Source organism: Callorhinus ursinus, unplaced genomic scaffold, assembly GCF_003265705.2.
Source record: "Callorhinus ursinus isolate GAN/ISIS: 27379988/994484 unplaced genomic scaffold, GSC_fseal_2.0 scaffold13, whole genome shotgun sequence".
Lineage (NCBI taxonomy): Eukaryota > Metazoa > Chordata > Mammalia > Carnivora > Otariidae > Callorhinus > Callorhinus ursinus.
In genome coordinates this window covers 13,608,408-13,628,288 of record NW_027397075.1, presented here as the reverse complement: position 1 = coordinate 13,628,288, position 19,881 = coordinate 13,608,408, and the positions used below count along the sequence as shown (strand labels likewise).

Sequence of the window (19,881 nt, the reverse complement as noted above, 5' to 3'; positions counted from 1 at the left end):
CTGCAGCATGAGCCTCGCGGCCTTGGCCCTGACTAACCTGTGGGCAGGGGGCACAGGCAACAACAGGGGGCATCCACCTGTTGTCCGCCTCACGATGGTTCCACCACACAAGGAGAAACCCAGAGCTGTGCTTGACGCTGTCTTCCCTGTCCCCGTTAACTGTGACTGCCCACTGGCGCCACCCTGCCTGTCACCCACACGCCATACGGTTCACCCATTCAAAGTGTGACTCAGTGGCCCTTAGTATATTCACGAGTGGTGCGTCCATCCCCGTCATCTAATTCCAGAATATTCGTCACCCCGAAAGGAAACCCCAGACCCATTAGCCTCACTCGCTCTGCGGTTCCTTTCTCTGGCGCTGGGAGGTTTTGGGGAATTCAGGGGTCTTAGTCCACTCAGGCTGTCATAACAAATACCATAGATGGGGGGTGGGGCGCAATTAAACAACCCACTTGTTTCCTCAGAGTCCTGGAGGCTGGAAGCCTGAGATCAGAGTGCAGGCACGAGTGAGTTATAACGAGAACCTCCTTCCTGAGGCATAATGGCTGCCTTCTTGCTGGGTCCTCTTATGGGGTGAGGGCTGACTGGCTAACTCCCTGACCTCCGCTCCTAAGGGCATTAGTCCATCATGAAGCTCCATTCTGACCTAAACACCTCCCAAAAGCTCCACTTTCTAAGATCATCACAGTTGATTAGGGTTTCAACATGAGAATTTCAGAGGGACACAAACATTCACTCCACAGCACCAGCTAAGGCACTCCTATAGTAAAGAGGACACTTTAGTTGGTCCTTACATTAATAAACATCCCCATCCCGAGCCTGAGCCACTTGCCTACATGACCACAGCAGCAGTCCATCCCTATGATAGCCAGATAGCCAGATAGCGAGGGGCTTTTCTACAGCGCAGTCCCATCATGCAACACGTGGCCCAGGTGTTCTCTCTCTGGTTTCCACATTACTTACGACTGCCTGGTTCAAGGACCGAAAGCCAGAGGTACTGGGGCGGGGCGTCCTCTGGAGACCAGCCAAGGACAGGGCAGCCCCTGGCCTTGGGCCGTATCCTCACCACAGCCCTGCAGAGCCCAGACCCTTTTGGCTGCCCACCCCACTGTCCCCCCAAGGGCTCGGAGGGCACTAGAAGGGCCCCTGAGCTTTGGAAATGAGACCTTGGGCTCTGGCCTCTCACCCCCAATGCTTGAGAGAAAGGAGGAGTATTTGCCTAGCACCTAGCAAGTACTCAAAAATATTTGTTAAAGATGTGATTAAGTGAAGAGGGGACGGGTGGGGGCCCAGTCAGGGTGCTGCTCAGGCCCCTGTCCCACATCTGTTGGACTCTGGATGGTGGAAGTGACCCAAATGTCCATCGACCGATGAATGGATGAAGAAAATGTGGGCTAGCCATACCATGGACTAGCCTGCAGCCTTTAAAAAGAGGGAAATCTGTCATATGCCGTGACATGGATGACCCCGGGGGACATTATGTGAAGTGAAACAAGTCAGTCACAAAAGGACAAATATTGTGTGATTCTACTTATGTGAAATACCTAAAGTAGTAAAAACAAAAAAATCACAGAAAGGGGAAGTAGAAAGGTGGTTCTGGGGGGCTGGGAGAGGGGAGGGGAATTAGTGTTTGATGGGCTAGACCTTCAGCATTGCACAATGATGTGAATATACTTAACACTATTGAAATGTTCACTTAAAAATGGCTAAGATGATAAACTTAATGTTAGGTGTTGTTTACCACTGAAAAAAGAAAAATGAGCGGATGCCAAGAGCCAGAAGGTGTTTGTAATAAATGCCTCCCCTCAAAGACTCTGGCTGCCAGAGGGGTTGTAGAGGGTGAGAGTGTGGAGCTGGACCTCAGTTTGGAGTGTGATTTGCCCAAGGAAGAGATGGTAGTGGCCCAGACTAGGGAGGTGGCAGCAAGGACGGAAAAGGGACAAGAGATGAGATGTCATGAGTTGACCTGTGCACTCCCTGTTCATGTGTGTGGGAGTCCTACCCCCCCCCCAGTACCAGAGTGTGATCCTATTGGGAAATAAGTCATTGCAGATGCAATTAGTTAAGATGAGGTCATACTGACCTAGGATGGGCGCCTAAGCCAATATGATTGGTGTCCTTATAAAAAAGGGAAATTTGGACACAGACCCACACACACAGGGTGAACACCATATGAAGATGGAGCCAGACATCAAGGTGATGCTTCTACAAGCCAAGGAACACCCGTGATGACCAACCTCTAGAAACTAGTGGAGAGACATCGAACAAATCCACACTGACAGCTCTCAGAAGGAACCCTCCCTGCTGATGGCTTGGTCTTGGAATTCCAGCCCCCAGTCTGTGGGACTCTGCTAGGACGCCCTAGGAAAGCAAAGGGAAGACAACAACTAGGTGGAGCAGGAGGTGCGCTGGTGGAGCTAAGTTGTGCCGGTTGGTGTAACAAGCAAAACTCCAATCTCAGCAGCTACGCAACACACGTTTATTTCGCATGCATCCCCACACTTCGGGTTGGTGGGCACCTTCCACCAGGTCACTCAGGAATCCAGCTCCTTCCACCCTCCCCGGGCCCTGGGCATCTCCCACATCTAGCTGGGGAAGGGAGGAGAGAGAGCCCTGGCAGAGACCTACATGTGCATGCTGCAAACCTGGAGATCATGTTAAATACAGGTTCTGATGAAGGAGGTCTGGGGTGGAGGCTGAGAATCTGCATTTCTAACAAGCGCCTCAGTGATGCTGATGCTGCTGGTCTGGGCCCCCACTTTGAGAGGCATCACTCCTGCCCACGCCCCATTGGCTTGAACTCATTCCCATAGTCAAACGCAAGGGAGGCAGGGAAATGAAGTTCAGCTGTTTTCACGGAGCTGGAGGAACCAGGATCAGTAAACACAGGTGGAGGGCAGGAGCAGGTAGGAGGGACCACGGCAGTCCCGTTATTCTGCAGGGACCAAGGGGAAGTACTCACTGAGACTGTGGGGCCCTTCAGCCTTCCTGAACTCTCTGTAAGTGACAGGGTGAGAGCCAAGGTCTTCTTTAGTTTGAGGCTCTGTGAGCCATCTGGGACTGGAGCTTGCAATGAGACCCTGCCCCTCATCTCAGTGCCCCAGTCCTAGAACTGAGCACCCCATCCCTGTCGTCCAATAGCTCCTCTGCAGGAGACTGAGCGCTTGGGGAACGGGAGGCTGAAGTACAGTAGACTGGATGGACAGTTTGGTCCATCCCTGACAGGACAGGAGCCTGTCCCTACTCTACTCTCCCTACTGACCCCTGTCCCTGTCCCCCACCTAGCCCTTTCCTGGGCAGTCTGTGACCCTGGAGGTGATGCTCCCCACGCACATCCATCACAGAGGCCATGGCCCAGGCCTGCGGTCCCCAGATGCTGCCTGTGGGCCTGAGACTTGGGAGGACACCTACAAGCCCCAGCAGCAACTGCCTGTCTCCGTACCCCCCCTTCATGGGAGAAGGGGGCCAGGTCAAAGGGTGGCCCCTGGTCATTCTCTGGTTAGGGGGGCCTCAGACACAGGTTGTATGCTGGGCTAGCATGCGCATGTGAGACTCCCAGTCCAGTGCTCAGCAGGGCCAGGAAATTGGGAGGCGAGTCCTGGCCAGCCTGGCAGCTGAGAGGGCTTCCCCCCGAGGCGACCCTGGTGTCCAATTCGAGTTTCAGCAAGCCCACCTCCTTCGAATGTTCACCCCCTGGGCTGCCCGCCCCTAGGATGCAGGAGCCTCATCACGAGAGGCCCTGACTTTGCTAGGTCTCCGGTCCCATCGTCGCTACCTACATCTTGGCCTTTCTAGAATCCTTCCTGCACGCCCCTTCCGTCAGGGCTGTAGAGCTTGGTGAAGGCTGAGGAGAGGTGGGGAGGCTGGATTGAGGGGCAAGGGATCTGGGCGGGGCGAGGCCGCTCCGGGGCCCGGGCTACCACCCATCTCCTCCCGGCGCCCGCCCCCGCCCTCCCACGCACCTGCGCTGGCCTCCCCCCAAGCCCTGGGGGCAGCCGGCGGGCGGCGCTGGGAGATCAGAGGATTCGGAGGAGTTGGGCCCGGGGGAGGGGGCGGGGAATTTCCCCCCACGCCTGCCTGGGCCTGCTCCCCTCCCCCTCCCCCGCCAGGTTCGGGGGCGGGGGGGCTCCGCTGGGGGAATTCCACTGCTCTGCGAGGGCTCCAGCGAGCCTGGGCTGGGGGTCCTACGGAAAGAAGGGGGAAGAGAGGAGGGGACAGGCTGGGAACAGGGGCGCAGCTGCCTTCCTCCCCAGACACCAGCTGCCCCTGCCTGTCCGGGGTTGAACGTCCACCATTCCCGCCTGTCTCGCGGGCGCGGGGGCAGGGAGTGGCACTTCCTCCGTCAAACCAGAGGCATTCGGCACTTGGGGAGAGGGGCCTGAGGATCTGAAAGAGGGTGTGCGTTTGAGCTTCCGACAATGAATGGGTGACAGACTGGGAGTGCATGCGTGCACTTGATTCAAGGGCGGGTGTCCCAGGGCCGTGTGGCCTCGGGAGAGGGTCCTGTATCACCCCCATTGGGGTCCGTCTGTCCACCAGCCTGGCCTGGCCAGTCCTCCTCCACACACCGCTAGAACCTGCACGGACCTTGAGAGGGGAAGGGGAGGGGAGAAGCGTGCCGGGACACCGAGGGTCCCGGGGCAGTGTGTGGGGGGTGGGGGGGGGAGTTGGCGTGGGAGGCGTCTGGACCTGCTGCCTCCGCTCCAGTCTCGGGCGGGGCTTCCCGGCCTCGGGGGATGGGGTGGGGAGGGAGGGACTCAAGGGGGAGGGACCCACAGAGGGACGCGAGGGGGGGCAGGAGCCAGTGCGTTAGAGACCTGAGCGAGGGAGACTCAGAGAGCAAGCCGCAGCGGGAGGGGGCGGGCGTGGAAGCCGAGGCAAGCCCCGGAGTACTGAGGGGCAGTGACGGAGAACGCCCCTGGCCAGAGAACCCCGGGGATAGCCCCAGTGGGGACACAGGGGCAAAGAGACGCCTCCAGGGGCGGAAACCCTGGGAGGCAAATACACCGCCCCAGACGGAGAGCGCCGCCCAGAGCGGGACGAGAACAGACGGTCCGAAGACAACGCCCCCCAGGTCGCCCGGAAGACCCCGGAGCGACCCCGGGGGCGGCATGGAGCGTGCGGGGCCCGGGGCAACCGCTCTTTGGTTGGGGGCGATGCAGACACGGGCCCTGCGGGGCTTCCTCCTTCTGCTCCTCTTCCTCCCACTGCTGCCGCCACGCGGCGCCTCCGCCGGGAGCCTGCACGGCCCAGGTGAGTCTTGGCCCGACGACTGAGCCGGGGTCACCACTCTCTCCTCTGCCTCCGCGCCTAGAACCGGGTCCCGAGGCTGAGGAGGGGGCAGAGCAGGTGGCGGGGGCAGCTGAGCAGGCCCAGGGCCCCGTAGGCGCCGGGGGCGCTGGCTGGGGAGCCGGGTGGCAGTTGGAGTCGCGGGGCGGTGCGGGGGGGCTGAAGATGCGGAAGGTCCGGACCTCCCCAGGCCCTGCGGTCGTCGCGCAGGCCTGTCCGAGTGCTTCCAGGTGAATGGCGCCGACTACCGCGGCCACCAGAACCGCACGGGTCCGCGCGGGGCCGGCCGCCCGTGCCTGTTCTGGGACCAGACGCAGCAGCACAGCTACAGCAGCGCCAGCGACCCCCAGGGCCGCTGGGGGCTGGGCCCGCACAACTTCTGCCGGTGAGGGGCGGGGCTGGGCGCCGCGGTGCCGGCGGGGTCCTGGGGCAGAGCCTCGCTGTGGGTGCAAGGGAGGTCTTGGCTGGGCGGATACAAAGTCCACCCGGGAGGGTCTGGGAGCGGAGCCTCGGCGAGGGACGAGGCCTAGCGCGTCCTGGGGGCGGGGCTGGACGCCTGGAACATTGTCACGCGTGGGACCCGCCTTAGGTGCCCAAAGTCTGCAGTCTTGGGTCAGGCCTGGGCATTCAAGGAGCCCGCGCGGGCAGGACCCAGTCGTGGGGCGAGCCCTGGAGTGAGGGGCCGGGCCCTTGCCATACAACTGATTTGAGGGGCCCTACTCGTTGTTGGGGGTTCAGAGCCACAGCTGCTGTCTGGAGCTGAGCTGGAGGACACCGCAAAGCTCAGGGCTCACCACTTTTGCTCTAAAGCGGGGTCCCAGCCCAAGGGAAGTGGCTGAGGCCCAAGGCAGGGTTGGGGACAACACTACTGATGGCCTCAAAGTTCTCGTGTATAAGGTCACGTCCTAGCAACAGCTGAAGCCCAAAATACGCTCTCGGGGCCCCTTTAAGGACTTCCCACCGACCCCTCGGAAGTCGACATCCAGAAGCACGTGGGACAAAACCAGAATTTGTGCGACAACGGAGAGGAACACACAAAGTTCTAACACACACGGTGGCCATTTTGCGAATAGGCTGTGGGGTGGGGCCTGGGATTTGCAGCCTCTGGGGTGGCGGGACCTGGACCACTTGTCCCCCACCGGCAGGAACCCCGACGGCGACGTGCAGCCGTGGTGCTACGTAGCCGAGACAGAGGAGGGCATCTACTGGCGCTACTGCGACATCCCCACGTGCCACAGTGAGTGGGCCCGGCTGGACAAGGCTGGGAACGCAGGGCTGCCTGGGTGGAGTTCTCTTTGGGGGGCGCTGACAGAGCCTGGCTCTGCTGCCCCCTCAGTGCCCGGATACCTGGGCTGCTTCGTGGATTCGGGGGCACCCCCCGCCCTCAGCGGCCCCAGCGGCACCTCAACGAAGCTCACGGTCCAGGTGTGCCTTCGCTTCTGCCGCATGAAGGGCTACCAGGTACAGCCCCCCCACCTCCGGCCCAGAACGGTGACCCCTCAACTTGACCTCAGGACCCAGATCAACTCCCAACTCTGACGTCAAACCCTGAGGCTGATTTTGGAACCTCCAGCCCGATTCCCACTTGCGACCCAGACCCTAGGCTCCCACTACCCCGCCCCTGCCCCAACCACTGCCTCTGGGGTCACCCAGTCTGTGCTCCCAGCTGGCGGGCGTGGAGGCTGGCTACGCCTGCTTCTGTGGCTCTGAAAGCGACCTGGACCGGGGACGCCCGGCCCCAGCTACCGACTGTGACCAGATTTGCTTCGGCCACCCGGGCCAGCTGTGCGGCGGCGACGGCCGTCTGGGCATCTACGAAGGTGAGGAGTGAGCGGGGACGAGGGGCCTGGGGGAGCGGCGGAGTCTGGGTGAGACCCGGGAGCGCGATCCCCTCATAGCGGGCGGGATCTGGGACGCGCAGAAGAGGCGACCCGGCCGATCTTGGGGGTCAGGCGGGGCCTCGGGTTGAGGGCGGGGCTTGAGAGGAGTCACAGTCCTCGGAAGGAGTGGGACCCGGCTCAGGCGGCAGGGAGGCAGGTCTGGGGTCGGGCCCCCCCCCCGGGGGAGGGAGAGGAGCCTGGCCCCGCGGTTCTGATGGCCGGCCCCGCCCACAGTGTCCGTGGGCTCCTGCCAGGGCAACTGGACCGCTCCTCAGGGCGTCGTGTACTCCCCGGACTTCCCGGACGAGTACGGGCCGGATCGGAACTGCAGCTGGGCGCTGAGCCCGCCGGGCGCCGCGCTGGAGCTCACCTTCCGCCTCTTCGAGCTGGCCGACCCGCGCGACCGGCTGGAGCTGCGCGACGCCGCCTCGGGCAGCCTGCTCCGCGCCTTCGACGGCGCCCGCCAGCCGCCGCCCGGGCCTCTGCGCTTGCGCGCCGCCGCGCTGCTGCTCACCTTCCGCAGCGACGCGCGCGGCCACGCGCAGGGCTTCGCGCTCACCTACCGCGGTGAGAACCGGCCTGGTCGCCCCCCGCCCGCCGCCCCGCCGCCCCGCCGCCCCGCCGCCCCGCCTCACACTTCTGTCCGCAGGGCTGCAGGACGCCACTGACGACCCGGTGCCCAAGGGCTCGGCGCAGACCCCCGCAGCGCCCCCCGACTGGGCCAACGTGAGCTGCAGCCCCCAGCCTGGGGCTCCGGAGGCCGCGATGGGGGGTGAGGCGGGCGTGCGAGGCGGGAGGGCGTTTGGGGAGCCGCCCCTTCCAGACCCCGTCCTCACAGCACCGTGCGCCCGCAGCCCGGGTCTTCTCGACGGTGACGGCCATCTCGGTGCTGCTGCTGCTGCTGCTGTCGCTGCTGCGTCTGCTGCGCCGACGGTGCGCCCCCTGGGGCGGGGCCTGAGGGCGGACGCCTCGGTGCCTCCGGGGGGGGGGGACCTCACCGGGAAGCTGGGGCCTCCAAGGGGACCGGGGCTGGGAGGAAATCCTGGGTTCTTGAGGGCAGAGGCCTTGCGTCCACACAGGGATTCGCGCGTGGGATCGCAGGCGAAGCAGGATGCTGGAGGTAAGTTGGTTGGGGCTTCGGCTGACGTCTGCTCCCTCTCTAGGAGCTGTCTGCTGGCTCCGGGGAAAGGCCCCCCGGCGTTGGGGCCTTCCCGGGGCCCCGGGAGAAGCTGGGCTGTGTGGTACCGCCGGCCTCGAGGGGTGGCCCTGCCCTGCCCTCCCGGGGACCCTCAGGCTGAGGGTCTAGCCGCGAGTTACCGGCCCCTGAGCGCCTCCAGCCAGAGTTCCCTGCGCTCGCTCATCTCTGCTCTCTGACTTGGGACCCCCAGGGTCCAGTGGACCCTCCCCAGCGGGATGGACACCTGAGACTTCATACCGCACTCTGCATTGACCTTCCGCCCCTGTAAGGGCATCTCTGTCCCTGGTCATCCGTGGAGGCCAGGCATTGGACAGGAAGCATCTGATGCTGTTAGTGAGAACTTGGTCTGACCCTCGGGGTCCAGATGGTTGAGGCCAAAGGGCAAGAGGAATCCCAGCTTCCCTTCCTCATGAACCTTGATACGGGGGTCTCTGATTTCAGGTTGCTTTGAGAGCCTGTTGGGGTGGTCCTGGACTGCTGCCCTAAGGGAAATGGGAGAGGTCGAGAAAAGTAGTCAAAAGACCAACGGTAGACTTTGAATAAAGGACCTATTTTGGTACAGGGCTTTGCAAGTTGCTGTGTGATGAGAGGGGTTATGTTAATGAGGGTATCGGGGCCAAGGTTGGGTGTGTCCATGCAAATTAAGGCCGGTCCCCACAAGAGGTGATTTGGAGCCGCCTGGAACGCTGAAGACTGAGGAACGGAGGAGGCGAAAGGATGGGTGGGCGGAGTCCTGGAGAAGGGGAGGAGGAGGAAGCCGATTGTGGGCGTGGTTAAGCCGGAGAAGGCACGCATTCCTGGACCCGCTTTAGGATGAACCGGGAAAGGGACCAACGTTTCTCCCTTGGCCTCCTACCCTCTCTCTTCCCTTCCGTTTCCTGTCTTTTCTGGGTGGAACTGAAGGTGCCCCTGTTGTGAAAAATAATCAGACCCTCGAGAAACCAAGTGACACTCGAAGAAGTAGGAGAACTCGGGTTTATTTTACGCCAGCGGACCCAGACGAGCTCGCACTCGAAATTCTGGGCCCCGGGCAGCGGAGTTACAGGGTTTTTATAGGGGGGTGCAGCGGGTCAGGTTCCAAGGGCTATGCTGGCTGCTGGTATGTGGATTTAAACTGGGGGAGCGGGGGTCTGCTTTAGGCAGGAACAGCGGTTAGGGAGCTTGTGGCGGGAAGCCTGTTCAGAAGCGGAAATGGCTGGTTATCTCTTGCTCCCAGCGGGGCTTCTGGTTATCTCTTGCTCTACCAACTGAGCTAGCAACTTTCCATCCTCTGGGGCCTGCTGGCCTGGGCCTGCTCTGGGTAATTTTCCTCTTAAACCCCAGTGGGCGATAACAGGGAGCGAGTTTGACCGAGCCCAGGTTATAAGGAGCCTGGCCTGAAGGGCAGGGCATGGCCCGAGGGTGCTGGGCGCGTCAGACACACCTGTAGAGGCCTAGGCATCTCAGCGTGGCTTGCTGCGCTCCCGCTGAGTCGGGAAGGTGGAGAGATCACCCCTGGAGCGGGGACGCGCCGGGTCTAGACTTTACTGGTCCGAAGGTCCGGGGCCGGCAGCACCTTGGACAGAGCCCGGGTGAGGGGTGGGGCTGCGTGGCGGGGAGGGTGAGTACCCAAGGGTCCCTCGACCTCTGGGGTCGCGCGGAAAGCCCGGGCGCGCACGGCAGACTCAAGGCGCCGGGGCCTCTCCAGCAGAGCCACCGGGACCCAGAACGTTGGATTCCTCGCCTACCGCTACCCCATGCAAATGAGGCTAGGACCGCATATATTATGCTAATTAAGCGAAAGTCTGGGCGGGCGTGGGCGGGGCCTCCCCCAGCCAGCCGCGCCCATTGGCCCTTGCAGGACTGACGTCACGAGCACCGCGCGCGAAACGCTGGCGGGATGGCGGGGGCGAGCAGCTGGGGCGGAGTCTGGCGTCCCCGCCAGCGTCCGGCCGCACCCGTCCTCCACGCTGAGAAGAGACTACCGGCCGCCGCCGCCGCCGCCGCCGCGAGCTGTCCCTGCGGCGCGCCTGCCCCGGCAGGGCCGGCCGCACTGCGCTCGGGCGCTCCGCGCGTCCCCAGCCTCCGCCCCGGCGTTGGGGGCGCCGGGCCCGCGCGTGCGCAGCGCGGGAGGGGGCGCGGGCCGGGACCCCCGGCCGGCGCGTGCGCGGACGGGGCACTGGGCGGCGGGTGGGCACCGGGATGAGTCTCCGTGCGCTGTGGCAGCATTGAGGAAGCGGCCGGAGGCCGAGGGAAGCGCGGACCGCCCGCGCCAGGCCGGGCCATGGCGTTCCTGGCCGGGCCGCGCCTGCTGGACTGGGCCAGCACGCCACCGCACCTGCAGTTCAACAAGTTCGTGCTGACGGGCTACCGGCCGGCCAGCAGCGGCTCGGGCTGTCTGCGCAGTCTCTTCTACCTGCACAACGAGCTGGGCAATATCTACACGCACGGTGAGCCGCGTCCCGCATCCCACACCGCGGCAGCCCTGCCCGAGCCTGGTCGGGGGCCGGAAGGCCGGCGAGCGCCCCAGTGCTCAGGTCCTCGGCTGCCTGGGCCCTGGCACGGCCAGGAGCCGTGGTGACAAAGCTGCCATTGTCCCGGACGGAACTGTCCTTCCGCTCCCCGGGCGGGGCCCCCGGGGCAGGCGAGGGAAGCAGAGTAGGGGACCAAGTCCGCTTAATCCCTCTGAGCCCCGGGGAGGAGTCTGGTGTCCGCGCCCCTTCATAATCCCTGTGTTTGGGACACCCTCCCCCGCCAGCACTCGTCCAATAGATAGATGGGTGTTGACTTCGGCAAGGAGGGGCCCAGGAAAAGCCAGGCCCCAGCCCCTCCCCGTGCGGCTGCCCTGCCACCCCCGTCCGGAGCAGCCCGGCCGCGAGCCTCTGCCTGGTGGCGGCTCCTTCCAACCCCCAACCCCAGCCCCGCAGGCGCCCGGCCCCTCCTCCGCGGCCCTGCTCTGCTGACACAGCCCTGCCCGTCCTTGGGCTGCCCGGGGCCAGGAGAGGGGCCTGAGCAGGCAGGGCCCAACCTTGGTACCTGCCTCACTGCGGGACTATGGCCTGGCCATCCCTTGCCCAGTTTGCAGCCAGCAGCCTCAGTCTGCTGTGCCCGCCTTTGACCCCTGTGAGGGCAATGCCAGAGTGACCCTGGGGAAGGGGTATGAATCACCCTGGTTGGGGCCTACAGGAATGGAGCACAGGAAAAGCTGCTGGGGTGATGGAACAGGTTCCTTCAGCCCCTCTCCCCTGCCTGACTTGGCCCCTTTCTGGAAGACAAAAAGACCCAAAGCTCCTTGTGTCTGGTCACCTAAAGAGGGCACAGGGGTTGAGAGAAGTGAGCTAAGTGACCAGGGGATCTGGTATTGTCGCCCACGTATCCTATTCAGAATTCAGTATGAGCTCATGCCTCCTCCTGGCTTCTGCTGACACACCAAGTTTGGGGGACTGGGGCCCCTTGCTTTCTGGGGAGGTAATGTGGCTGCGGGGATGAGAGCAGCGTGGGAGTTAAGACTGCTTCCATGGCCTACCTGCTGGGGTCACCTGGGCCACTCACTCGGTTTCTTCAACTGAAAGTGTGGATGACGGTCTCTACTCCCAGAAACTCTTGTGAGCTCTGCTGTCCCTGAAGTTACTGAAGGCATAGGGCCTGCCTCTGTCAGCCGGGCCACTAGTGTGCGCAGAGCATTGTCAAGACGTGTCTTGCTTCAGCCCCCTTGTATTATCTCTAGACTGTGGACTCCCTGAGGAAATGACTTGTCCTCTGTGCTCAGGCCCTGTGATGGGTAATTGTCTCCTCCCCCAGGGCTAGCCTTGCTAGGCTTCCTGGTGCTGCTGCCGATGACCATGCCGTGGGGTCAGCTGGGCAAGGATGGCTGGCTGGGGGGTACGCACTGTGTGGCCTGCCTGGCGCCCCCCGCAGGCTCCGTGCTCTATCACCTCTTCATGTGCCACCAAGGGGGCAGCACTGTGTATACCCGACTCCTTACCCTGGATATGTGTGGGGTCTGCCTGGTCAACACCCTCGGTGAGCCAAGGGATGGGGTGGGTGGGTTTGAAGGATGGGAGCTGGGAGGGGGCAACCAGGAAGGAGGCAGGGGTCACTCACATGAGCCCTGGATATAAAGGGCAGGCAGTTCCCCAGACTGATGTGCCTTTTCTTGCTTCTCTCTGTGTAGGGGCTCTGCCCATCATCCACTGCACCCTGGCCTGTAGGCCCTGGCTGCGTCCAGCTGCCCTGGTGGGCTACACCGTGCTGTCAGGTGTGGCTGGCTGGCGGGCCCTCACAGCTCCCTCCACCAGTGCCCGGCTCCGAGCCTTCGGTTGGCAGGCTGCCGCCCGCCTCCTGGTGTTTGGGGCCCGGGGAGTGGGGCTGGGCTCCGGGGCTCCAGGCTCCCTGCCCTGCTACCTGCGCATGGATGCGCTGGCACTGCTTGGGGGACTGGTGAACGTGGCCCGCCTGCCAGAGCGCTGGGGACCTGGCCGTTTCGACTACTGGGGCAACTCCCACCAGATCATGCACCTGCTCAGCGTGGGCTCCATCCTCCAGCTGCACGCCGGTGTTGTGCCAGACCTGCTCTGGGCCGCCCACCACGCCTGCCCCCCACACTGAGCCACCTCTGGCCCGCCATGCTGGCCTCTCGACAGTCTTCTAGGACCAACAATACCGTGCTTCACTCCTCCTGCTGGTCTTCGAGGGCCGAATGCCTGGATGCTTCCAGCAAACAGGACACCCCAGCTGGGAGACCTCATCTGTTCGTCCATTCTTCCCTGTGGACTCATCTCTTCTACTCACAACTCGGAGCTCTGGCTTCCCCTCCCTGCAGCCTTCTTTCAGGGTACTGTCCGTGTAGGCTAGAAGGAAACCTTTCCTTCCTAGGCCTCAGTTTATCCTCTGTGACCTATGAGGGTATGGCCAGAGCAACACTGGGGTCATGTCTGGCTCTGACAGTTGGAATCCTACAAGCCCAGAGCCATGAGCCCACCCTACCCCACACATAAGGTACCTCATGGGTGCCTTGCCCAGCCTTCAGCCCGTATTTCCTGACCTCTGTCTTTCTGCTCTGCATGCCAGCCCTCCCTGCAGCCTGAGGCTCACCCACCCCTTCTCCCTTCTGTCCGGACACTGTGGAGTGAGGGGTTTGGGCAACAGGACTAGTCTCTTATCCCAGGACCATGGGGTAGGAGGGCAGCTGCAGCTACTTTCTCCAGGCAGCTAGCACAGAGACATAAAGAGCTGAGTGGCCCTGCACTCAGGGCCCCACTGGGCTGAGGGACCCCCTCCACTTTGAGTGCCATGCTCTGATGTCTCGACCTACACAGTGGGGACGAGCCTGCTCAGGAAATCTCTGCTCCACACAGCGCATGGCTCCTACCTCCAGTCAGCTGGCCTGGGGCCCTGCATCAGGGCCCAGCCTCCGCCCACCCTGGGGCCTCAGACCTGGGGCAGTATCAATAAAAGGGGCAGGAAGCGCTGTGTTGCCACACAAGCAAGCTTGGGTGCTCCCAAGATTCAAATACCTTTTATTAGACATGGGTAGGCAGGAGGCACCTCTGGAGTTCCCAGAGGGACCCCAGCCTCCAGGAGGATTGGGGGGGGTGGCTAAAAGGTTAAAAGCACCAAGGCTGGCCTGTAGATTCAGGTTGGGCCCAGTGAGTCCTCAAACAGGCTGAGGAGGTTCCGAGGTTCAAAGGAGGGGAAGGAACCCCGAGGGGGCTCAGAGTCAATGTCACTTAGGTCCAGGGCATCCCTGGGGTGGAGGGGAAGAGAGACAAATGACACTTAGGATCTGAAAAGCCACTACCTCCCACCCCACTGGACTCTGGGACTGCTCACCTCAGTGAGTACCTGTTCCGGGGGGCAGGGGAGCCATTGCGGGGGGTGGAGGTATTCCCGACAGCCCTGGCCAGGACAGCCTCCGGAGAGAGTGAGAGCCTGCACAGGGTGGGCCAGACAAGTAAGGTGTCGAGGGGTGGGGTGTGCACTGGGAGGAGGCCACGGCTGGGTGGGGGCAGCAAGATCAACCCTGTCCCTGTGCAGGTGCCAGGCTCCAGCCTGGCATGGGCGGGGGCGGGGAGGGCACAATGCGGACCAGCAGAAATGCTGTGCCCTTTGAGAGAAGCACTTTCACAACTTTGAAAGGCCATCTGACCACGCTCAAAGGCTACCTCCATTCTGTCTCAGAACACATGGGTTAGGAGGACTGACTTTGTAGTGAACTTGTGAAAATGAAGCTTTTCTGGTACTTCCTGTTGATAAGACGTGTCCCCGTGGCAAGGGGGTAATGTTTCCGTAAGGAAGGGGTTAATGGTGTGATTCCTCCTGAGGCCTGTGCCCCAACCATATGATTTTTTTTTGCAGCAGTTTCCTAATTACAGCCCCTCATCTGACCACCAGGAGTTTCCCCAGGGCCCAGCTCCCCAATGCCTCATCTGTGGGCACTGGCAGCCCCTGCTGTAGGGGGGGTGCTGTGGCCCTCACGGCTCCCTCAGGTGGCAGTGACCGAAGCCTGAAGTTGTCAGTTCTGCTCTGCTCTGCACATTGCCCGCACCGAGCTTGGAAGAGACAGCTGCATTCAAAGTAGGCCAGGCTGCACCCCCACTGGCCCTGGTTCCCATTCCAGGGCATGACGGGGACCAGGTCTGTGGGATGGGTCCTGCTCACCACTGATCCCCTTGGGTCTGGGGCCTGGCCATGCTGACCGCCCCTTTCCCCCGCCTCCAGCACCCTCAGCTCTCACCCACCCTATGCTGTCGTCATCCCAGCTGCTGGAGAGGCTGCTATCCAGAAGAAGGCTGCGGGGTGGGGAGCCAGGCGGGGTGGCTGGTGGGCTCGGGGGCTGCAGCCAGGTGGCAGGGTGAGCCAGCCCGTGCCAGAGCCAGCACAGCAAGGAAAGCAGGGCCTGTGGGAACAGGGGTGAGGGAGGCAGGTCAAACCCTGGGGCTGGGGAGCAGGGCGGGGTGTCCTGCCACCATCGCCCGACTTACCTGCCACAGGGCCCACCCTCGACTGAGGGCATCAGCAGCCATATACCACAGAACGCTCCAGGGCCTAGGCTGCCTGAGCATGGGCAGAGCCAGCAGGGCCGAGGCTGTGGCCCGCAGCCTGGGGTCAGGTTCTAGCATCATGGTGAGGACAGAACGCAGCTCAGAAGACAGGCCTGTCCACAGGGCAGGGCCATGTCAGGGGTGACTGGGCTATGAGCCCAGTTGTCCCCCACCACCAGCCATTTCCTCCCACACGAGCTGGCCCTCCCTGGGGCAGCATGGTCCTCTCCAACCTTGCCCTCCACTTACCAGCTGTGAACTCAGGGGGCAGATAGCCCTGGCGAAGCTGCTGCCAGCCCTCCCCACCGTGGGGTAGCTCCATGTTGCATGCCACTTCCAGGATGGTGAGACCCAGACTGGGAAGGACAGGAGCAGTGACAGAAGAGGGGCAAGGTTGGCCTTGAGACACAGACCCTAGAGCTCCAGGCTGCCCAAGAAGAGTGTGGGAAAGGGCTGCGGTCTTCTGCCATGAGCCAGGGATGTGTGTGTGGGGGGGGTGTCCTGAGAAGGCTCCAACAGGGCCAGTGATGGGACCGTGTCATGCAGAATGGACCCCAGGCAGAGCACAGCCTATAGCACCTGGTGAGTCCTCCTGGCACCCCTCACTGGACAGGCACTATGGTTACTACTGTTACTACCATCGTTCTATTGACAAGGCTGGATATGGCTGTTCAAGGCAGGACAGTGGTTACTAGCATGGACGATGGAACCCAGTGCCTGGTCCAGTCCCAGCCTCACCACTTGCTAACTGGACTTCGGGCAAGTCCCTCAACTCCACTGTGTCCGTTGCCTATAAATGGAGTCATTGTCCCCCCTATGGGGGTGTGGTGAGGAAATGGGTGGATGCATGTAAAGTGGCTCCAGAGGGTTCACTGCTTAGACAGCCTGACTCTGCAGAACCCCCTCAACTACAGGGCAGGCCTCCACCCCTTTGGAGCAGCATGTCCAGCCCAAGGCCAAGTCTTCCTGACTTTGGGCTAGGGTGGCGTTTCCCTCCCTCTGCTAAGTGTACCCCACCCCGCCCCGCCAAAGAGCCTCCCACATCCCAGCCCTCACCTGAACACATCCGCTGCTGTCCCATAGGAGCCCTGCAACAGCTCAGGAGCCATGTACCGGGGGTCTCCCTCCTGGGCCTCACCAGCTCCAGACGTACCCAGCTCCACCAGCAGCCCAAAGTCACCCAGCTTGCAACGGCCCCGGGGCCCCAGGAAGATGTTGGCAGGCTTGACGTCAAGATGGACCAGGCCTTGGCTGTGGAGGTGAGCCAGGGCAAGCAGGGTATCCCGCAGGTAGCCCCAAACCTGGGCCTCGGGCAGGCCGGTGCCCCAGGCCTCACAGTGCTGCTGCAGGCTGGGCCCACACAGCTCCGTCTGCAGGTACAGGATGCCGCCCTCCTCCCAGGCTTGCTCCAGCCGCACACAGCGTGGGTGCTGCCCCACCTTCTCATGGCCGCCGACCTCGGCCAGCTTGCGGGCCCGGTCCTTGGGGCCCCGGAATGGTGACATAGAACGCTTTATTGCATAGAGACGGCCATCTTCCTTAGAGCGTACCTGGAAGGGAGGCGGCACAACCACTTAGGAGGGCCATCTGGCAGATTTTATTACAACTGTACACGTGTGGGATTTGTGGCATAGCCTCTACCTTAGCGAGACCCACACACGTGCAATAGCAAAACTGGGTAAGCCAGTCGGGCTCTAAGTCTTGACCCAGAAGGGTCTCCATGACATGTTGTTCTATGAAGACAGCTGGGTACAGCACCATGTGGGCAGAATGACCCGCTGTGTAGAATACACAGTGAGTTTGTCTCTATATGGTCAACTTTGGAGATGTATAGAGAAAGGTCTGGAAGGAAGGACACCCACCTGAGAAGCATAGTAGATTCTTCTGGGAAGAACTGGTCTAGGGGCCAGTGTTGTTTGTACTTTTTAACAACAAAATTGTCTCCATGTAGTACTTGTGTAAGAATTACCATTTTAAAGGAAACAGAAGTGATTGGAAATATATTTTAAGAAAAAAAAAGTGGCATGGAGGGTGTAGCCTGAATTCCCGCTGGCCTGAGGTGATGGGGGAGGGGGCTGGCTCCAGGGCAGGAGGAAAGGCAGCCAGGAGCCACTGTATAGCGTGCCAGGCTCTGGACAAGGGGAACGTGTGTGTTGAGGGGCCTGAGTGGGGGGAAGGAGAAAGCAGTCAAATCAGGCACTGAGGAAGGGAGCCTGTCAAGCTGGCTGCCTAGGACACTGTCCCATCCAGGCATGGGAGGGAGGCTGGATGTGGGGATTCCCCCAGCAGGCCCAGGGAGTTGTCACCCCACTCACCTTGAAGACCTCTCCATAAGAGCCATGGCCCAGGCGGCCAAGCCTCTGGAAACTCTGTTGGAAAAAGGACTCCGGCTGGCTGGGGTCATATGAGGGGCTCTGCAGGGTCTCAGAGGCTTTGCCTCGGAATGACACCCTCCGGGGCTGGGGCTGATGCCAGCCCGGGGTCCGAGGAGGGAAGAGGCGGCTGATGGGGATGCTGCCCTTGGCAGGGGGCCGGGGTGGGAGGCTGCGACTGAGCCCCCCAGGCCTCTTGAGGGAGAAGCCAGGTTCTGCATGGCGGAAGTAGGCTGGGACTGGGACAGGGGTACCACTGAGGGGTGGAGGGGTGCCCTCCGTGGGCACGGGCATGGCCAGCACAGGAGGCCCTGGGGTGCACAGTACGGAGCAGTATGTCCACTCAAACAGTGCCTGATCCTGTGGCCCCAAAGAGGCTTCGGAAGAGAGCCACGTCCACTCTGCACACACGTTCTGCTTTCAACATGGAGGCCACAGGGATACCGAGCACCTGCTGGGAGAAGGCAGAGGACAGATACATATACGCCTGCACACAGTCATCTGTACCTTGGAAGTCATAGAAGCATAAATTGAAAACCCTAAGGCCATGTCCTACAGATTCTCACAGCCCAGCAGAGGTTAAGCTGAGGCGGGTTCTGGAGCCGGCCCGCCTGCATGTGTAGCCCTGGCACGTCACCACCAGCTGTTTGGCCTTAAGATATATACCTTCTTCCAACAATGTAAGGTGGAAATATTAACACAGGCCTACCGTCTCTTATCTCCAATTCAAAAGTAAAAACAAGGTCTGAAGCCAAGTTTCTTTCCTGACTTCTTTTCTCCTAGCCACAGGGCTGAAACTCATTTCGTGGGACTGCACTTCTAGCTCCGTGTTGCAGAAACCAAGTTCCAGGCAGGTGCAGCAGAGAAGCCAGGGGCTCCCTCTTCCATCAGCCTCTGCTCATGGAGCAAAACCTCTACCTCAGAGTCAGAGGGCTGGGAACACGGAGCCCTGGTAGCTCAAGCCGAAGCTCCTTTGCAGGAAGGAGGCTCCCCCGTGGGGAGGGCGAGCAGAGAAGGCCAGAGGCTACTGTCCCCACCCTAAGGAGGCATTGTCAACCCAGTGAGACAGGCACCACTGTCCCTGCCCTCAGCTCCAGAACTGCGGCCCAGGGATTCTGCCTATGGAGAAGCAGGCAATAAAACAGAAAGTTCTGAAACTTTCCCTGCAAAAAAATCGTGACTTTATTTGAAACAATATGTGGGAAATTCAAGCGCAAAGGCGCTCTCAAAGTCAGTGGAGGCTTTGGTGGTAAGCAACTAAGAGGAAGCTGGTACCTCCATTAGTGCAACAGAGTACCCCTTGGGCCAGCTAGTTTACCACAGAGAACTGGGGAAGGAGATAGCTAACAAGGGCCTGGATGGGGTCAGAACAAACCCCAGACACTGAATTCAAAAGCTACCTTCTTAAAGGAGCCCCAGATTATTTAGATCAGTCTATGGAGCAATGGATGCCCTAGGCATTGTCAAAAACAATAGAATAATCAGCCCACAATTGGTGGGGTAACAGCTAAGTATGGGGAAGGATAGAGAGAGCCCCTGTGAAACCATTGGTATTCTAAGGTGATGCGCACATGCCCGAGGCTGGGCCCTCTGAGAAGGAGCACCAGAGGCTTCACACCGCAGGGGAAAGAGACATCACTACAATGGCCCAGCCATTCACTAAGCAAATAAACAAGCAAACAACAGTCACAACCCCTGGGGGTGGGGGGGTGGGGAGAGAAACCAGTATCCACAGTTGCAATAGCATTGTCTAAAATGTCCAGTTTTCCACAACAACAAAAAATTACAAAATGTGCAAAGACATAGGAAAGTGTGACCCATACACAGGAAAAAAAGCAGACGACAGAAACTATAGCTAAGAGGGACCAGATGTCAGATTTCACAGATAAAGATGTCAAAGTAGCCACTATACATATGTTCAAAGAACTAAAGGGAACCACGCTTAAAGAAGAGAACTATGATGACAACGTTTCACCAAATAAAGAATACTGATAATGAGATAAAAATTATAAAAAGAACCAAGTGGAAATTATGGAAATGAAAGGTGTAATACTGAAATGAAAATCTTCACTGGAGGGGTTCAACAGTAGATTTGAACTGGCAGGATGATGAGCAAACTT

At 60.9% G+C, this 19,881-nt stretch overlaps 3 protein-coding genes across 7 annotated transcripts; 2 read left to right on the top strand and 1 right to left on the bottom strand.

The window, feature by feature from the left end:
- Positions 1 to 4,854: 4,854 nt before the first annotated feature.
- On the top strand, positions 4,855 to 8,926 carry KREMEN2 (kringle containing transmembrane protein 2). Its single transcript, XM_025877343.2, has 9 exons — positions 4,855 to 5,253; positions 5,500 to 5,674; positions 6,435 to 6,526; positions 6,626 to 6,750; positions 6,956 to 7,109; positions 7,404 to 7,736; positions 7,819 to 7,941; positions 8,024 to 8,102; positions 8,333 to 8,926. The coding sequence occupies exons 1-9, from the start codon at positions 5,112 to 5,114 to the stop codon at positions 8,541 to 8,543; spliced, it is 1,434 nt and encodes a 477-aa protein (XP_025733128.1). The 5' UTR covers positions 4,855 to 5,111; the 3' UTR covers positions 8,544 to 8,926.
- A 1,548-nt stretch (positions 8,927 to 10,474) lies between these two features.
- Positions 10,475 to 16,608, top strand: PAQR4 (progestin and adipoQ receptor family member 4). 5 transcript variants are annotated; one of them, XR_003209494.2, is made up of 5 exons: positions 10,483 to 10,796; positions 12,148 to 12,369; positions 12,521 to 13,344; positions 14,707 to 14,922; positions 16,473 to 16,608. XR_003209494.2 is itself a non-coding variant. In XM_025877397.2 (3 exons), the coding sequence occupies exons 1-3, from the start codon at positions 10,631 to 10,633 to the stop codon at positions 12,952 to 12,954; spliced, it is 822 nt and encodes a 273-aa protein (XP_025733182.1). In that variant the 5' UTR covers positions 10,483 to 10,630; the 3' UTR covers positions 12,955 to 13,831. The 5 variants fall into 5 exon arrangements, 2 of the variants coding, with proteins under 2 accessions (XP_073755708.1, XP_025733182.1); XR_003209493.2 differs by having other exon boundaries at positions 14,704 to 14,922; XR_012380465.1 differs by lacking the exon at positions 14,707 to 14,922.
- On the bottom strand, positions 13,968 to 18,055 carry PKMYT1 (protein kinase, membrane associated tyrosine/threonine 1). Its single transcript, XM_025877394.2, has 7 exons — positions 17,705 to 18,055; positions 16,446 to 16,939; positions 15,639 to 15,745; positions 15,330 to 15,502; positions 15,087 to 15,244; positions 14,179 to 14,277; positions 13,968 to 14,092 (listed from the first exon to the last, which is right to left on the bottom strand). Exons 1-7 carry the CDS (start codon positions 18,053 to 18,055, stop codon positions 13,981 to 13,983), a joined length of 1,494 nt encoding a protein of 497 aa, XP_025733179.2. The 3' UTR covers positions 13,968 to 13,980.
- Positions 18,056 to 19,881: the final 1,826 nt, after the last annotated feature.